The sequence below is a fragment of the Octopus bimaculoides genome, chromosome 1 (assembly GCF_001194135.2).
Source record: "Octopus bimaculoides isolate UCB-OBI-ISO-001 chromosome 1, ASM119413v2, whole genome shotgun sequence".
NCBI classification, from domain to species: Eukaryota; Metazoa; Mollusca; class Cephalopoda; order Octopoda; family Octopodidae; genus Octopus; species Octopus bimaculoides.
The window spans coordinates 139,020,386-139,036,104 of record NC_068981.1 but is presented as its reverse complement, the minus strand read 5'-3'; the positions used below and the strand labels follow the sequence as shown (position 1 = coordinate 139,036,104).

The 15,719-nt window shown below is 36.6% G+C and overlaps 1 protein-coding gene across 2 annotated transcripts in view; it reads right to left on the bottom strand.

Annotated features, from left to right (window-relative positions):
- LOC106870674 (hsp90 co-chaperone Cdc37) overlaps nucleotides 1–14,502 on the bottom strand; it is a 36,085-nt gene extending 21,583 nt beyond the window's left edge. The window contains exon 1 of one of the 2 annotated variants that reach the window (XM_014916823.2): nucleotides 14,137–14,502. In XM_014916823.2, the coding sequence (XP_014772309.2) occupies nucleotides 14,137–14,172 (36 nt within the window). In that variant the 5' untranslated portion in view covers nucleotides 14,173–14,502. Of the gene's footprint in view, nucleotides 1–4,686; nucleotides 4,707–14,136 lie in introns of those variants that run through there. The other variant, XM_014916827.2, reaches the window with a different exon arrangement.
- Between the last annotated feature and the right edge of the window lie 1,217 nt (nucleotides 14,503–15,719).

The window sequence follows — 15,719 nt, the reverse complement described above, 5'->3', positions numbered from 1 at the left end:
ATTTTCAACTCAGGCAGAGGAGAGCTCGGGCAGAGGAGAATTTTCAACTCGGACAGAGGAGAACTCGGGCAGAGAAGAATTTTCAACTCGGGCAGAGAAGAATTTTCAATTTGGACAGAGGTCCACTTTTTTTTTTTTTCTTTTCACTCAAGGTTTTAATCTGAGCCTATGCATAACCCCTCATACATGTTATTAGCTGAAAATGGAAGTTATTTCACCATTTGCAAAATGTTTATTAATTGCAGCTGTATTATATAAAAATGGAAGTAGTTGTAGTAGCTTACAAAAACAACCATTTTTAGGCAAATTAAATGGTGTATAAGCAAAAGTCATTGCAAAATATCTAAGACATAGGTTATTCAATGCTGTTCTTGTTCTGTGATTAGTTTTGTATTTCTAGTGGTTAGATAGTACACAAAACTATAGTTATGTAATGTAATGATCAATATTTATCATATTGCATTAGCACAAAGAATGACATATGAGGATAATGACAAAGTTAATTGCATGCTTGTTAACATCTTTTTTTAAGTTTACTCTTCCATGCTGGTATGAATTAGAAGGAAGTTATTGAGGTGGACTTTCTGTAGCCAATAGCACTTCCTGTTGCAAAACCCCAACATGTGTATTTTTTAAGTAAAATCAGCAGTTGAACTTGCCTATTATTCCTTAGAAACCTCTGTACCACCTATATGTCCCAGCTGCATTTTAGGTAGCTCTGAAAAATGTGGTATGGACCCCTTAGAACTATAAAAGGACAACGGCCCAATAGTCAACACGGCAAAAATTAAAAGTGCTAGTTAGTAAAAGAAGAAATTTCTGATACCATCTCGGTTGTTTAGTATAAATAGTTTCAGTGTGATATAACTACTGTCTTCCTACTTGTGTTCTCTGTACTGGTTTTGCAAAAGAATGTGCTGTGTATATTGACTTATTCCTAAATTAGGAGTTTAAATTCTATGATAGGTTCAATATGAAGGGAAAAAAATAGGTAAGAATTTGATACTGTGTAAACAATGTTAACACAGGTATAGGCATGGCTGTAAGGTAAAGAAACCCAGACCCATGCAAGCATGGAGAAGTTGATGTTAAAATGGTGATGATTATTGAATGCAAAAAAGCTGTAGGAGTTGCAGATAAGTGAGTCACATATACTCCATTGGATGTGCAATATTAAATTGCATAAATTTAAGGCGGCAAGCTGGTAGAAACGTTAGCACACCGGACGAAATGCTTAGTGGTATTTCATCTGTCTTTACATTCTGAGTTCAAATTCTGCCAAGGTTGACTTTGATTTTCATCCTTTTGGGGTCGATAAATTAAGTACCAGTTGCATATTGAGGTTGATCTAATCGACTGGCCTCCTCCCCCAAAAAATTTCAGGCCTTGTGTCTAGAGTAGAAAAGAATATTAAACTGCATAAAATAAGGAGCACAAATTAACTGAGATAACACTGGACAGTGCATGCTGGAGAGACAACTATATGGACATTTACAAGTGGTTCTCAACCGTTTATAACCCAGCACCATCTTTCACAGAAGGGCATTTTACAAGTGGTTCCTCCCAATATTTGGCCAAACAAGCTAATTTTTCACAATGCTTTATCATTGATTGAAGAAGGCAAAGACTTCTATAATGAAATCATATGGATAGTGGTACTGTCCATATGTTCACTCATTACCCAATGTTATATTGATATTTTAATTGTGACAAAGACTTTTTGTGAATAAGTACTGTACTTGGTTTAAATATTCTATTTCTAAGAAATATGCCCTCTAAACACTCAGCAACCCCCACAGCAAATGTTATTCCCTTAACATTTGCTGTTCCTCATGAACTCACAACACCCCCGTGGGGAGGTTACTACCCGTATTAAGAACCACTGCTGTAGACAATGGCTGCAAAGTGAAAAAGTCCCAAATGCTGAGAATGAAACGAAAGAAACCAAGGTGACAAAAGTTTGTTACAACTGGTAATATAATGTATCCAACCCACGTTGCCATGTTAAAAAAAATAGAAGGCTGTCATTAAATTGCCAATGAAGTTGGTAACAAAATTATCAATTTGCTATTAAGCCAGCATTTCACTCAATATGAAAGAATAAAATAAATCAGAGATCCATTCATTTACAACATCAATGAGTATGTTATTGCTAATATATTTAATGTAAAGAGCATTAAAAGGCTGAGTTGGAATAATTAAGCAATGAAGAAAAAAACAATATTGTTTTTATCAGATTAAGACAACTCCAGACATGTTTTGCTCTGACAAGTGAAGAAAAGACTTTGTAAATGAAAATCCTTTTCATTTACAAAATCTTTCACACAAGTATAACAATAGACATCATACATGAAGAATAAACTTCATATCTGTTAATGTGCAGATGAAGGAATCAGAAGACATCGTCATTGTTACATCTGCTTTTCCATTTCGGCATAACCAAATGCTCTTCTTGATGCCAGCCCTTTTAGCTACCCCTAATGACATGCAGGGATACCAATTCTAAAACCATGATATACACAACAGGAAATAAAAATCACTCAGGTTTGTCATAATTTTGAGTGGACAGGACATGGGATGCAAAATGTATTAATAACAACATACTACAATTAATTTACTTGTCATTTGCCCTTCTACAAAATCTAAATGTGGTAAGATGACACTGAGAAGGAAGAGTACTGCACTAAACGCATTTTAGTATGTGGTTTGGGACAGGGGTTTTCAAACTTTTTGACTTGCGGACCTTTATATTTCAGACTTTACCTTATAAACGCTTATGAAATTTATACATAAATATTTGCTTAAGATAACATATTTTTACATTTATTTATTTTTAACAGTATTTAACAAATAGGTTTATTGTCAATTAAAAGATTTCGATTAAAAAACATATAAAATCAAATTGCCCATAAAAAGTATTTGCTGTCCACGGACCCCCTGTGGTCCAGGGACCACAGTTTGAAAACCCCTGGTTTAGAAGATAGGCACTTACACCTGGCCCTTTCACAAAAGTACATAGACCTAGACCTAAAACCTATGTGGCTCACCAACAACTTAACTAGTCATTCAAACTACAAAAAAAAACTGGAAATTGGACAAATTATAACAACTCGGAATAATTAAAAAGAAATAATCAACAGAAGTAGCATCTAGTTACAAACATTCCAGTCGAAACTCTGGTCTTAGTATAACTTTCTCCCTTATTCTCACCAGTCTCAGACATCCTGCAAAGGATCACAGATGTTGCCCATCCTAATTCCTCTGACTAAACTTATAAAAAAGTTTCATTAGCCTACAATCCGAGTTCATATCTCCACAGTTGATAAAATGAATATTTGTTGTATTTAGTTGACTATAATCCTGCTCTATAACTATGTGCAGCCATGTACCAATGCAATAAAATATTATTATTATTATATTAACAGTAACATTTCACCTGTAGTAAAACCAAGGGTATTACAATATTTTAATGTTCCTCTCCTAAAGCTCACAATATCTACTTTGATGAAACTATTAATATTGCTACATCCCAATAGAATAAGTCCCAAGCTTACAACAAATAAGTCCTGGGGTTGATTTGTTCGACTAAAAGGCAGTGCTCCAGCATGGCTGCATTCAAATGACTGAAACAAGTAAAATACCAAGAATAACCTCACTAACTGCCCCACCAGACTACACGTAAAATTTCATGTACACAACACATCCTGGTACAAAAACAAAGCAGATAACATAAGTGGAGGCACAATTACATTAAAAGTAGGTTATTTATAACCTAAACAACCCACCCACATACCTCACCAAGTTAACTGCAACTTGTCTCCAGACATTACTTTCCACTCCATGCACCTACTTATTACAACCAGCCGACAAACAACCCCATAATTCTCCTCCAATTAACAGTCCATCATCACCACAGCAGATTGAACAAATCAAGCAAATATATAGGCACAAACTTTAAAAAACAATAAGTTTACCAATCCCAGAATTTAAAATTACAATAATCAACAATATAGACCCTACACAAGCTAATGAAGGAGCCCCTTGTTAGAAAATGCAACCAACTATCCTTTAATTACACCCTATAATCTAGCAAAGGAGACATTGGATAATGTAATCCTATATATCAATACTTAAGGGGAAGCTGGAATGCTTTCTTTGTTCATTCACGGACGACCTGAGATTGAACAATAACCAATACAGACATTGCATGAACCAGCTATGTGGTTGTTTATTCTCCAAGAAATAGCAGTTAAAAACTCCCTGAAAGGACACAGGATAATGTAGTCCAAGATACCACTAAAGTGACAGGATGTTCGTGACTGGAATACTTATTCAATCAGGGTTGACCAGAGGCTAAACAAGACCAGTAACATCACAATATATACAATAAAACAATTATAGGCCAATTAAAAAATATCCTACAACAGGCAAACATTCATGATGGATATAAACCACAAAACAAGCAGTAACAAATCATACAAAGTCAACAACAGCCACACAACCTTGCACATGACAACTTCAAGTAACACACCCATACACCAATAGCAAGTTAACTCACATAAGATAAAAGCCACAAAGGGTACACAGAAATACAAATGCAAGATATAACACAACACAATATATACCTTCCATCAGAAACAAAAGCAATAGAGAAATACAAAAACCAAAAAATAAAAGGAAAAAAACCTTCAAAGCTTGGCAAAATCACAAATATACACCTTCAAACTGTGCTCATCTAGTCAAACACTGCAAAAGATCTGGAAATTGAGCAACATTATATAACAATTCTAAAACAAAACAACAAAAGCAACAACACACAGATGCATCACCTTCCCACCCCCACATGCAATTCCTGAAATGACTTGCCCTTGACATCAATCTGCAGATTCCTCTTTCCAACTCAGATCCTTGAACACCACACTATAGGACAGCTTAAAAATAAATTCTTTTATACACGCATTTCTGACAACCATTAACAGCAAAACAATTTTTAACTTCATCTCTCATGACACACCTCTAAAAATATCTGACAACTTCCAAAACACAAACTTGCAGTGAACTATCTTTAACATTATAAAACCTATCGTCACTATTCTTTGACACCACCATCATCATCATTTTAAAGTTTCATTCCCATGCTTCCATAGATCAAACAGAGTTCATTGAAGCAGATTTTCTATGACTGGATTCCCTCTCAGTTGTACACCTTCTTTTAGTTTGGAAGGAACTCTGCCCATGGCCTTTGCAACAATAGTGACTGTTGAAAGTCAATGGCTACGAGAAAACATGACAAGATATGAAATTCCAGAGAGTCAAAGTTCCAAGAGAAGGAATGGGTAAGATGTATGGCCTGGGGTGTTGACAATATAGATGATGAGAGAAGTTAAGTGAATCAGAAATGGCTGATGAAGCTCTGAGAAGCAGAGGCAACTGTATAACAGTATAAAAGAAAGACAAGATAAGCTCCAAGAGAATCAATACACAAAAACTTTAAATAGAAATTGCAATGGACTTGTGCCACCAGAAATCTGTTCATTCACTTCATATTAGTTGGTACACATCACACTGAACTTATCTGTATCCAGAATAAATGCACTGAGCTAAAAGATCAGGCCATCCATACCACAAAATTTCCAAAAAGGTGCTGGAGGTCAGTGGATACTCAGTATTCCTTACCTTCATGGCTACAAGCCCAGGAAACGGAAACTCTTTAAATGCTTGTTCCTTGAAATTACTGGACTTCAACAAAAATACAACCACTGCCATCAACACAGTCAATCAAGCACGACTAAATATGCAGCTGGTCTACTCAGAAATGGCTCATCAACAACAGAAATCTATGAGCACTAACTTCCACATCTACAATATTAACACATGTTTGCAATGTTACATTGTGTAACACAATTCAGCCATTATACATCTAAATTAAAGAAACACCTTGACAGATGCACCTGCATTTATTAAGAACCAGCACTTCACAACCACCATCATAGCTACAGCCCATAATATAGAACACTGTGGACTGAAGTAACCATTCTGATTAAAAAAACCAAACTAACTTGAATGAGAAGTAGTAGCTCTTAATCACCATGTATGATAATGTGACTCAATTCCTCACAAATATACTAGTCCATGGAGCACAATCCACAGCCAAAAACTGCATAACTCATCACACATGGTCTTTTGATCACAACATGCAGGTATGCAAAAATAACAGATATACTACTCTATTGATTTTTAACACTTGAAAAAAAAAATTTTTTTCTTTTTTTTTTTTTTTAATAGTAGTTTACTTGAGATATCAGGACTAATTAAAAAGTTATAAGGTGACATTACAATATATTTGATAATGTTATTGACATTTAATGTTTGATTCTCATTGCTTACAGCCTTCCGTAACACTAATGTTCCCACTTATTCTGCAAGGCTTCAAGCATACTGCAGCTTCAGCACAGGCTTCCATTTTGTTGTTTTTAAATCTTCCATCCTTTTCATTGTGTCGACATGTGTTATTTTGACTGAACAGTGACCCACCTGGTATTTTACAATACTCTTGGCAACAAACAAACAAAGAGTCCATGTTGGAAGAATTATAAAAAACAAAATGCTACACTCGAGTCCACAAGTGTTCACTTAAACCTTTAGCATTCAGATTGCTCTGTCAAATGTAATACATATTCATTCACATTCATCATCATTGTTTAACGTCTGTTTTCCATGCTAGCATGGGTTGGACGGCTTGATGAGGTCTGGTAAGCCAGCAGATGCACCAGGTTCCAGTCTGATCTGGCAATGTTTCTACAGCTGGATGCCCTTCCTAACGCCAACCACTCCAAGAATGTATTGGGTGTTTTTTATGTACCACCGGCACAGGAGCCAGTCAGGTGGCCCTGGCACCAATCATATTCAGATAGTGCTTTTTATGTGCCACCAACATAGGGAGCCAGTCAGGGGATATTGGCATTAACCACATTGATTTGTATTAATCATGCATTATCTTGTAGCTTTGAGATTTCAGTGATGTGATTATGTTTTTAATGACATTGTCGGGTAGGTGTGAGAGACTAGATCTGATCAGTTTGCACATGAAACACATAGAAAACTTTGGGCTGGATATGGCTCATTTAAATGCTAAATAGTTAATGTTTATAATTACTGTGTTGGCAAATATTTGAAGAGTTTTGTAAATGTTTATGGTTTCAAATATTATTGTGAACCCTATAGTAGCAGAAAACCTTGTGCCTTTGTTTTTTACGTTTTATTTTTAAATAAATGAGAAATCATTTGCACATTCACTATCAAATTTTTATAAGTCCAGATATTGTATAAAAGTAAAAACCCCCTTCAGTAATGAATGACCATGGGGTTGCATCTAGAAAGTTTCCCTCCAAGGAACAAGTCTGGGCAAGGTTGTTTGTAGAAGACCAACAGTTGCCCATGTATACCAGCCGCCCCTCTCCGTTTCAGTAGCTGAGAATAATACGTTCAAATGGTGCTTTTTACATGCCACCAGCATGGAAGCCAGTCAGCTGCTCCGGCAGCGATCACGCTCGGATGGTGCTCTTAGCGCTCCACTGGCACGGATGCCAGTCATCGAATTTGCAAATTTGATTTGAAGCTATCAACTACTTCTAGTTTTTCTCCCTGGAATGTGGTGGAAGTTGTTCTCTGGCAGAGTTTCTACAGCTGGATGCCCTCCCTAACGCCAACCAATCTGAGTGTAGTGGGTGCTTTTACATGCCACCGGCACGAGGGCCAGTCAGGCGGTACTAGCAACGGCCACGCTCAAATGACGTTTTTACGTGTCACCTGCACAGGAGCCAGTCCAGTGGCACTGGCAACGCCCTTGCTCAAATGCTGTTTTTCACGTACCACTGGCACAAGTGCCAGTAAGGCAACGCTGGTAACGATCATGCTCGAATGGCGCATTTTATGTGCCACCAGCAGCCCTGGTAACAATCATGCTCGGATGGTGCTCTTAGCTCTCCGCTAGCACGGATGCCAGTCATGCAGTGCTGTCATCGAATTTGATTTCAATTTCACTTGCCTCAACAGGTCTTCGCAAGCAGAGTTTAGCATCCAATGAAAGAAAGGTACACCTAAGTGAGCTGGTTACTCCATTGGCAGAGGCCACGGGTTATGGTCTCACTTGGCTTGCCGGGTCTTCTCAAGCACAGCATATTTCCAAAGGTCTCGGTCACTAGTCATTGCCTCAGTGAGGCCTAATGTTCGCAGGTCGTGCTTCACCACCTCATCCCAGGTCTTCTTGGGTCTACCTCTTCCACAGTTTCTCTCAACCGCTAGAGTGTGACACTTTTTCACACAGCTATCCTCATCCATTCACACCACATGACCATACCAGCGCAGTCATCTCTCTTGCACACCACCTCTGATGCTTCTTAGGTCCAACTTTTCTCTCAAGGACCTTATACTGTCGAGTATGCAAACTGACATTACACATCCAGCAAAGCATACTGGCTTTGTGCCTTGCAAGCTTACGCATGTCCTTAGCAGTCATGGCCCATGTTTCACTGCCATGTAGCATGGCTGTTCGTACACATGCATCATACAGTCTACCTTTTACTCTGAGTGAGAGGCCTTTTGTCACCAGCAGAAGTAGGAGCTCTCTGAACTTTGCCCAGGCTATTCTTATTCTAGTAGCTACACTTTCAGAGCACCCACCCCCACCACTGACTTGGTCACCTAGGTAATGGAAACTATCAATTACTTCTAGTTTTTCCCCTGGAATGTGGCAGAAGTTGTTCTTTGCACATTTTCAGTGTTTATTGCTCCTGAGCATCTGCCACATACAAAAACTATCTTCCTAGTTAGCTTTACTTTGATATTGCTGCACCTCTTATGTGTCCATAGTTTACACTGGGTACATCTTATAGAGTTTCTACCTACGCCTTTTCTACAGATCGAGCAGGGTCATCTACCTGAAGGGGTTTGTGCTAACGATTCTGCCTGTCCTCTACCTTCACTGGCGTAATAATAAAAATGTATTACTGTCATTCAGCCCAGACCAACAGAAGAAAACATTACACATTGAAATATTTATCGTTTTAATAAACAGAAGCTCTGTGCGAGGGTGCACATTTTATTAATGACAGGACCCACGATCAAATTTAGCCCAGCTAACCAACATCAGATTTTGTCTCCTCTTCAATCTGTTCTACGAACCAACGAGGTCTACTCTACTTGGTTGCTAGATCTGCTTGAAATAGCAGCCTCTCCATATCACACACTGTTCTGTTTAAAAAAAAAACGCAATGATCACAGCTGGAACACCATTAAGTAACCAAAAGTGTAAGATCATAGATTTTGGAATTTCCTTGCGATAGCGAAGTTGATACCAAAGAAATTGAAAAACTTGAGAAAGATCTGGTTCTAACCAGAAAGCTGAGGACACTCAGGTCAAGACAATTATTCCTGTAACAATTGGTGCACTTTGCACAACACCCAAAATGCTACCTAAAAGCCTGAAAGAGACTGGAAATGAAGCTCGATTTGGGCAGACCTGGAGCAACAACTGTACAGAAAATAAACTGGACAGTGGAAAGAGTAAGTGTCGAGTCTACGAAACTGCACACAAAACAAGTAGCCAAGCATATCTGAGCGTGAAATCTACAACAGTAAAGATGTGGATACTATCAGAGACGTAACAATGAGTCAACGATTGAGTCTCTAATAGTCGTTCAACGTAAAAAATAACTACACATCTCCATCAAATTACCTTCTACCGTCTAAAAAATAGAACAGTGTCTTAGTTTTGTTTCGTTGTTTTAAACGGAATAAACTATGACTGGAATGCCTTTCATCAAAGACCTCCTGGATCATAGCTGACAAGGGACAAAAAAACTAGAACTACGTGACTTTTATTTCAATGGTGCGGAAAAGCGATCAGCGTCTGTAACAAATAACTTTTTTCATTTATCTGTTTATTTATTTACACGAGTTTCAAACTGTCTCCCAGAAATTAGAAATAACTTTTCAGAGTTTGTATAAAAATAGAGTTGTTCCATAGACGGAACGGTTCTAACTGGGCCATCTTTCATCATAGGTCTTCTCGTAAAAAGACTGACTAGCATGGAACTATAAACAACAATGTCCCATTGATACACAACGAAGGAGCGAGCTAGAAATAGCAACCAACTCTCGCTCCCCAACTTACATCCTCGGCTATGTCTGGGGAGAAAAGAGACGACATGGTTACAGCTGGGACGCCTTTAGACAGAGGTTAGCTCAATCAAGATTTTACTGGAGACTAAACAACTCATAGTTACCTATAAACAGATGATTTTGTTTCGCTTTGTTTACATTCTCAAGAAACTTGAAATATGGGAACAAATAACAAAGTTGAAAACATTAGCTATATTCAAGCCAGCAAAACCAGAGCCAAATACCTCCCTCAAATGACACCCTACTGTCTTTTAAGATAACTTGAAAAAATAAAAAGAGAGAGAGGAGGACCTATTATATCGGAACAAAAATGTACTTAATAATTATCACTAATATTTATTGCTATATGACAAAAATGGTCGAAGGAACGAAAGGGATTCTTTCCGTGCCTTCACAAGTCACAGTTAAAAAAAAAATTTTCGTCTACTACAGTGGATTCAATGTAAAGCTCAAACGCTTTCAGTAAGGAATTTCTCCATGTAGTAAGATTATGAAACCTAGAACGTTAATGCAAACAGGTCTTCCCTCCATCACCACCTTTACTTCTTGATTTATAACGATTTCAAATTTTCGCACAATGCCAGCAAATTTCGGAGAAGGAGTAATTCAATTACTCAACTGGTACTTATTTTATTGACCCCGCAAGGGATGAAATGAAAAGTCGGCGGAGGAAAAGAATACGTACACCACCCGTTTTCGGCCTAACAAAAACCCTAGCCTTAAACCCTAACCACCGGGTGTACGTATTCTTTACCTTGGTCGAGAATTCGACCTCGGGGGAATGTGAAATTAGAACGTAAAAATGGACGAAATGCCGCTAAGTATTTTGCTCGGCATGCTAACCATTCTGCCATCTTGCCGCCTAAATCTTGACTTGTAATAATGTCAGAAATATAACAGACATAAATGCATATCCAATTAAAAGAGCAGAATCTGAAGAAACTTGTGATGCTTTGCGTCGGCAGAAAGTAATACCAATAATTCACACAGTGGAATAAGTTTTATGTCGTGAGGAAGACGAGAAGTCGACGTTTCAGACGAAACCCTTGGTCACAGAGAAAAATAATTTTTAGTGATAATATATAAATATAAAATGAAGGTTAGTTTAATAAATACACATATCTAATAAATATGCATATCAATATAACCATACGTATCTATATTACCAACAAGACGGACTACACGTGGTTGCTTGACTTGCTAAAAATATCTCATGAATCGTACTATACCCCTTAAAAAAAGATGGGAGGGGCCGTCCTCTGATATGTCTGTTCATATACAGCTGATCTGGAGCTAAAAAACACAATGTTAACAACATGTACGTCAACAAAAGATTGAACTTCTACGTAGTCGCTCAACCTGTTAGAACGAAACAGCAAACAAATCTGCAGTCTGTTTTAAACAACACTTTAGACTGAAGAGGAACGGAAAGAAATCCTGTTGTGGAGCTAAACAACAACGTCCATATTCTTCTGTCGACTTTAATAAATGACTGCAAAATTTCTGAATGTATTGCAAAACTTTCAAAATTTGAAAAAATCTTGAAATAGTCTTTACTAAGACAGCGAGTGGAGGGGAATGAATGTAAAAATTTACTCGAGACGTTTCTATGGTGGACGAGTAGCTTTGGAATGGTTTAAAATTAAATTGACTTAAATTTTTTTTTTCCAGAGAGAGACTAAGTACAAGATAACCATGAAAGATATTTATTACTTTATTGCCCACAGGGGGGTAAATAATAGAGAGAACAAACAAGGGCAGACAAAGGGATTAAAGTCGATTACACCGACCCCAGTGCATAACTGGTACTTACTTAATCGACCCTGAAAGGATGAAAGGCAAGTCGACCTCGGCGGAATATGAACTCAGAACGTAACAGCAGGCGAAATATCGCTTAGCATTTCGCCCGGCGTACTAACGATTCTGCCAGCTCACCGCCCTCGATAACCATGATAGATATTAATTATCTAACCCTAACCCTAAAACCCTAAACCTAACCCTAACTATAAAACCGTAACCCTAACACTAACCCTGACTATAAAACCGTGACCCTAACACTAACTCTAATCCTAATCCTAACCCTAAAACCCTAACCCCCTAGTGAAAATCGTGCGGGTATTAATCTGAAAAATTACCTAATTCTCTAATCTAGTATTAAAAAGCTTGTTGTTTGGCATGGGCCAATTGGAGACCGCGTATTCGCATAAGGAAGCAGATATTTTAGTGCAACAAGCTTCAGTGCCTGCAGAACTGCAGATTGCGAGAACCACCGTCGGAGACTGCGGCCAAAATGTCCTGTGATTTGACGCCCAGTCGTCTATCAAATGTTGCCCGTATATGCAGGACTATGTAATCCAATGTGTCCTACTTTTCATAATAAATAAAATATAAAAAATACAGTAAGAAATGATTTGATATAAATTTGCAACTTTTAATAGGTCTGGTATCCAGAATAAGATTTACGACGTTGGATCGATTTAAATGTCAATTTCTGATTTTAGCAACAAGTCCACACACACGCCCATTTTAGTTCGCAGGGGTGTAATCACCTTAATCGACTTTCCCTCTAGAACTCCATTTATTTTATCAGTTCCAAAAACGATGAGATTTTCCTATGGGGTCTGAACGGAGAACTTAAAAAGTCCGCCGCACTCAAAGAACAATATACCCTAAATATTGACAAACATAAATTAGGAGATAAGAAAAAAGAAAACAAATAAATAAATCCGAGAAGAAAAGGTGTAAGAACATCGTTAAAAGAGAATATAGTCCAATCACTAACCAACTAATTTGGCGTATAAAACCTCATGAGTATGACAGACATTTAAAAGGATCTTAATCCATTTAAAAATCAAAATTAACTATAACAGACTTCAGATAATTTGACTGTCAACACTGATCTATAAATAACTGGAAATTCCAGTGCGTAATTTCGAATAGATTTTTTTTTTCGTTGTTTACTTCCAGGTCAATCCTGCTCCAACAGACTGACCTAGACGATCAAATACATTTCAACTGTGGCCATCCCATCCTTTTAAGATATTTAGAACAGCTGAGGTCAAATGCGCTTTAAATATTCTTCCAGAGATATATATAAAACGATATTCCTGTCAAGTACAGATAGATGGAATATTCCTACAAAGCATCTTACGTATGAATGGAAGACTAAGATTAGTTTTAATGTGTCTTTCCCCACTTCTTAAAGACGGGGAGGGTGTGACTTCTGGGAAAATTTGGTTGCTATTTGTAAAAGGCTGAGCACCGCGCTGAGGATTTGTTCATTATTCAAGGGAACGCATGTGTACAGAGTGAAAAGGGTTATTTTTTATAATTCGAACAATCAGTTCAAAGCCCCTTTTTTCTGGATTTTTTTTCTTTAACTGTAAGTATGACGACTACCAACAATATATGATTAATGTGGCTAAATGCAGAGCTAAATAAATTCAGAAGAGATATACACACCACACGCATACATGCACCTGTATATACATAGCTACACATATATACATACAGTATACACACACACATATATACATACAGTATACACTCACACACACAGGTGTGTGTGTGTGTGTGTACGGATAGATAGATACGTGTGTATATGTTTTGTCTGCGTGTACTTGTTCTCGTACTTTGAAACGGGCATGTAAGTAATGCGTATATATAAATATAGGTATGTGTCTATTTATATATATATATATATATATATATATATATATATATATATATATATATATATACAGAGAGAGAGAGAGAAAGAGAGAGACACGTATAAGTATATACATACACACAATCCCGTTTCAAAGTATAAACGAAGAGGAAATAAAATAAGAGCTTACTACTCGACACATGCAGTTTACTTGTTCGAAGCTACACTCAACGTTAGTTAATTCTCTTCGCCGCTATGTATAATGATACTTCATGGTGACAAAACTATATCTTTTTTTTACTTACCTCAATATGATCCCACTTGCTGTAGTTTATACTCATTTTGTCTGCTACTTTTTTTTTTATGCGTTCTTTTCTACCAGTTTTTGTTTTGTTTCGTTCTGTTTGTTTTTGAATCCTTTTTCCTCTTTCCTCCAACAGATAAGTTATATATATATAACCGGTAAATATATATATGTATATAGATAATTCGATATGTAAAATTAGCAATGTTACAGTAATAAATAATAATAAACCAAGAGAGAAGTTTGCCTTATAATGTTTCCCAACTGATTGAATGTCGTTATGGTATAACAACGTTGAAAGAGGGAGGAGATACGGTACACTGGATGTATTAGACCTACAACTATTCCGCACTGAATGTTTCAATGCCGCAGCATTCATTAACCATCCAGAATATTCTGGAAGAAGAAATAGATTTTTCTATGATCATGCAAACTTCTAAATTTATTTATTTATTTATGATTATTATATTAAATTTATTTTGCTTTTAGAAGTACTTGAAATTGAAATAATTAAAGATATTTTATTCATGACATTATACATAACTTTTTAAAATTTTTAATTTTTGTTTGTATTATTTTTATTATTGATTTTTTTTAATGTTAGGTTAACTTATACTTGTAATTAGTTAAGTTAATGTTGACAGGTTCCTTTCTGTTTTTTCGTCAAGGAAAAAAGTGTTTTAAAGCTAACTGGAAAGAATAATTATTTTAATATTTATAATCTTCCATCAATATAGTCAACTTGAAATCTATCAATAAGACAGGGGTGGGATTTTGTGAGGAGGTTTGCATTATTTAGTCTCAGGTCTGTATAGGCTAACAGCTTCATGTCCGCGTTTATCAAGCCGGCCCTTTGATCAAAGCGTTTCAGCCATGCCAAGACTATATTATTTTCAGGCATGTCTATATGGTTAACAAGTCGCTAAGCAACCACGTCGTTGCTTGTTCAGTTCCACTGTGTGATAGATATAGTACATGTATCTTTAATAGTAACTGTCGATTGACCAGTTTTTTTCTGAATGGAACTTCTGAAATAATAACTACAGAAATACTTCACACTCATACACATATATAATGCGTCTGCATTTATGTTTACATCGGTTCAAAAACCGGTGTGGCTGTTTATGTTGTATCCCTTTATGTCCCCAAAGAAAGATCGATACAAGTAGTCCAGTCGGTATCATCGTCTGAAGACCCTTAAAGGTGATTTTCCAGTGTAGTTGCTGTCCAATGACTGACACAAATGATATATGAGCATATGCATGTATACATACATATATGGGATCTTTTTAAAAACGGGGGCCACATTTTTCATTAATGTTTTACGTAGTGTTTTTGGTACCGAAAGACTTTCAAACTTCGTATACTTATCTATTTTGTGTTATAGAACAGAAAAATATTTTTGTATTCGAATTTATTTCATGTAAAAAATTGTCTTATTTCGATCATTTCAACCAATCACTGACAAGTATTCAGTTGTTTATATTTACTCCTTTGGCTGATTAAGCCATAGCTTCGTTTTATTTGCTTTTTTCATTTTCTTTTTTTTTTCTTCGTTTTATTTGCTTTTTTCTTTTTAAATTT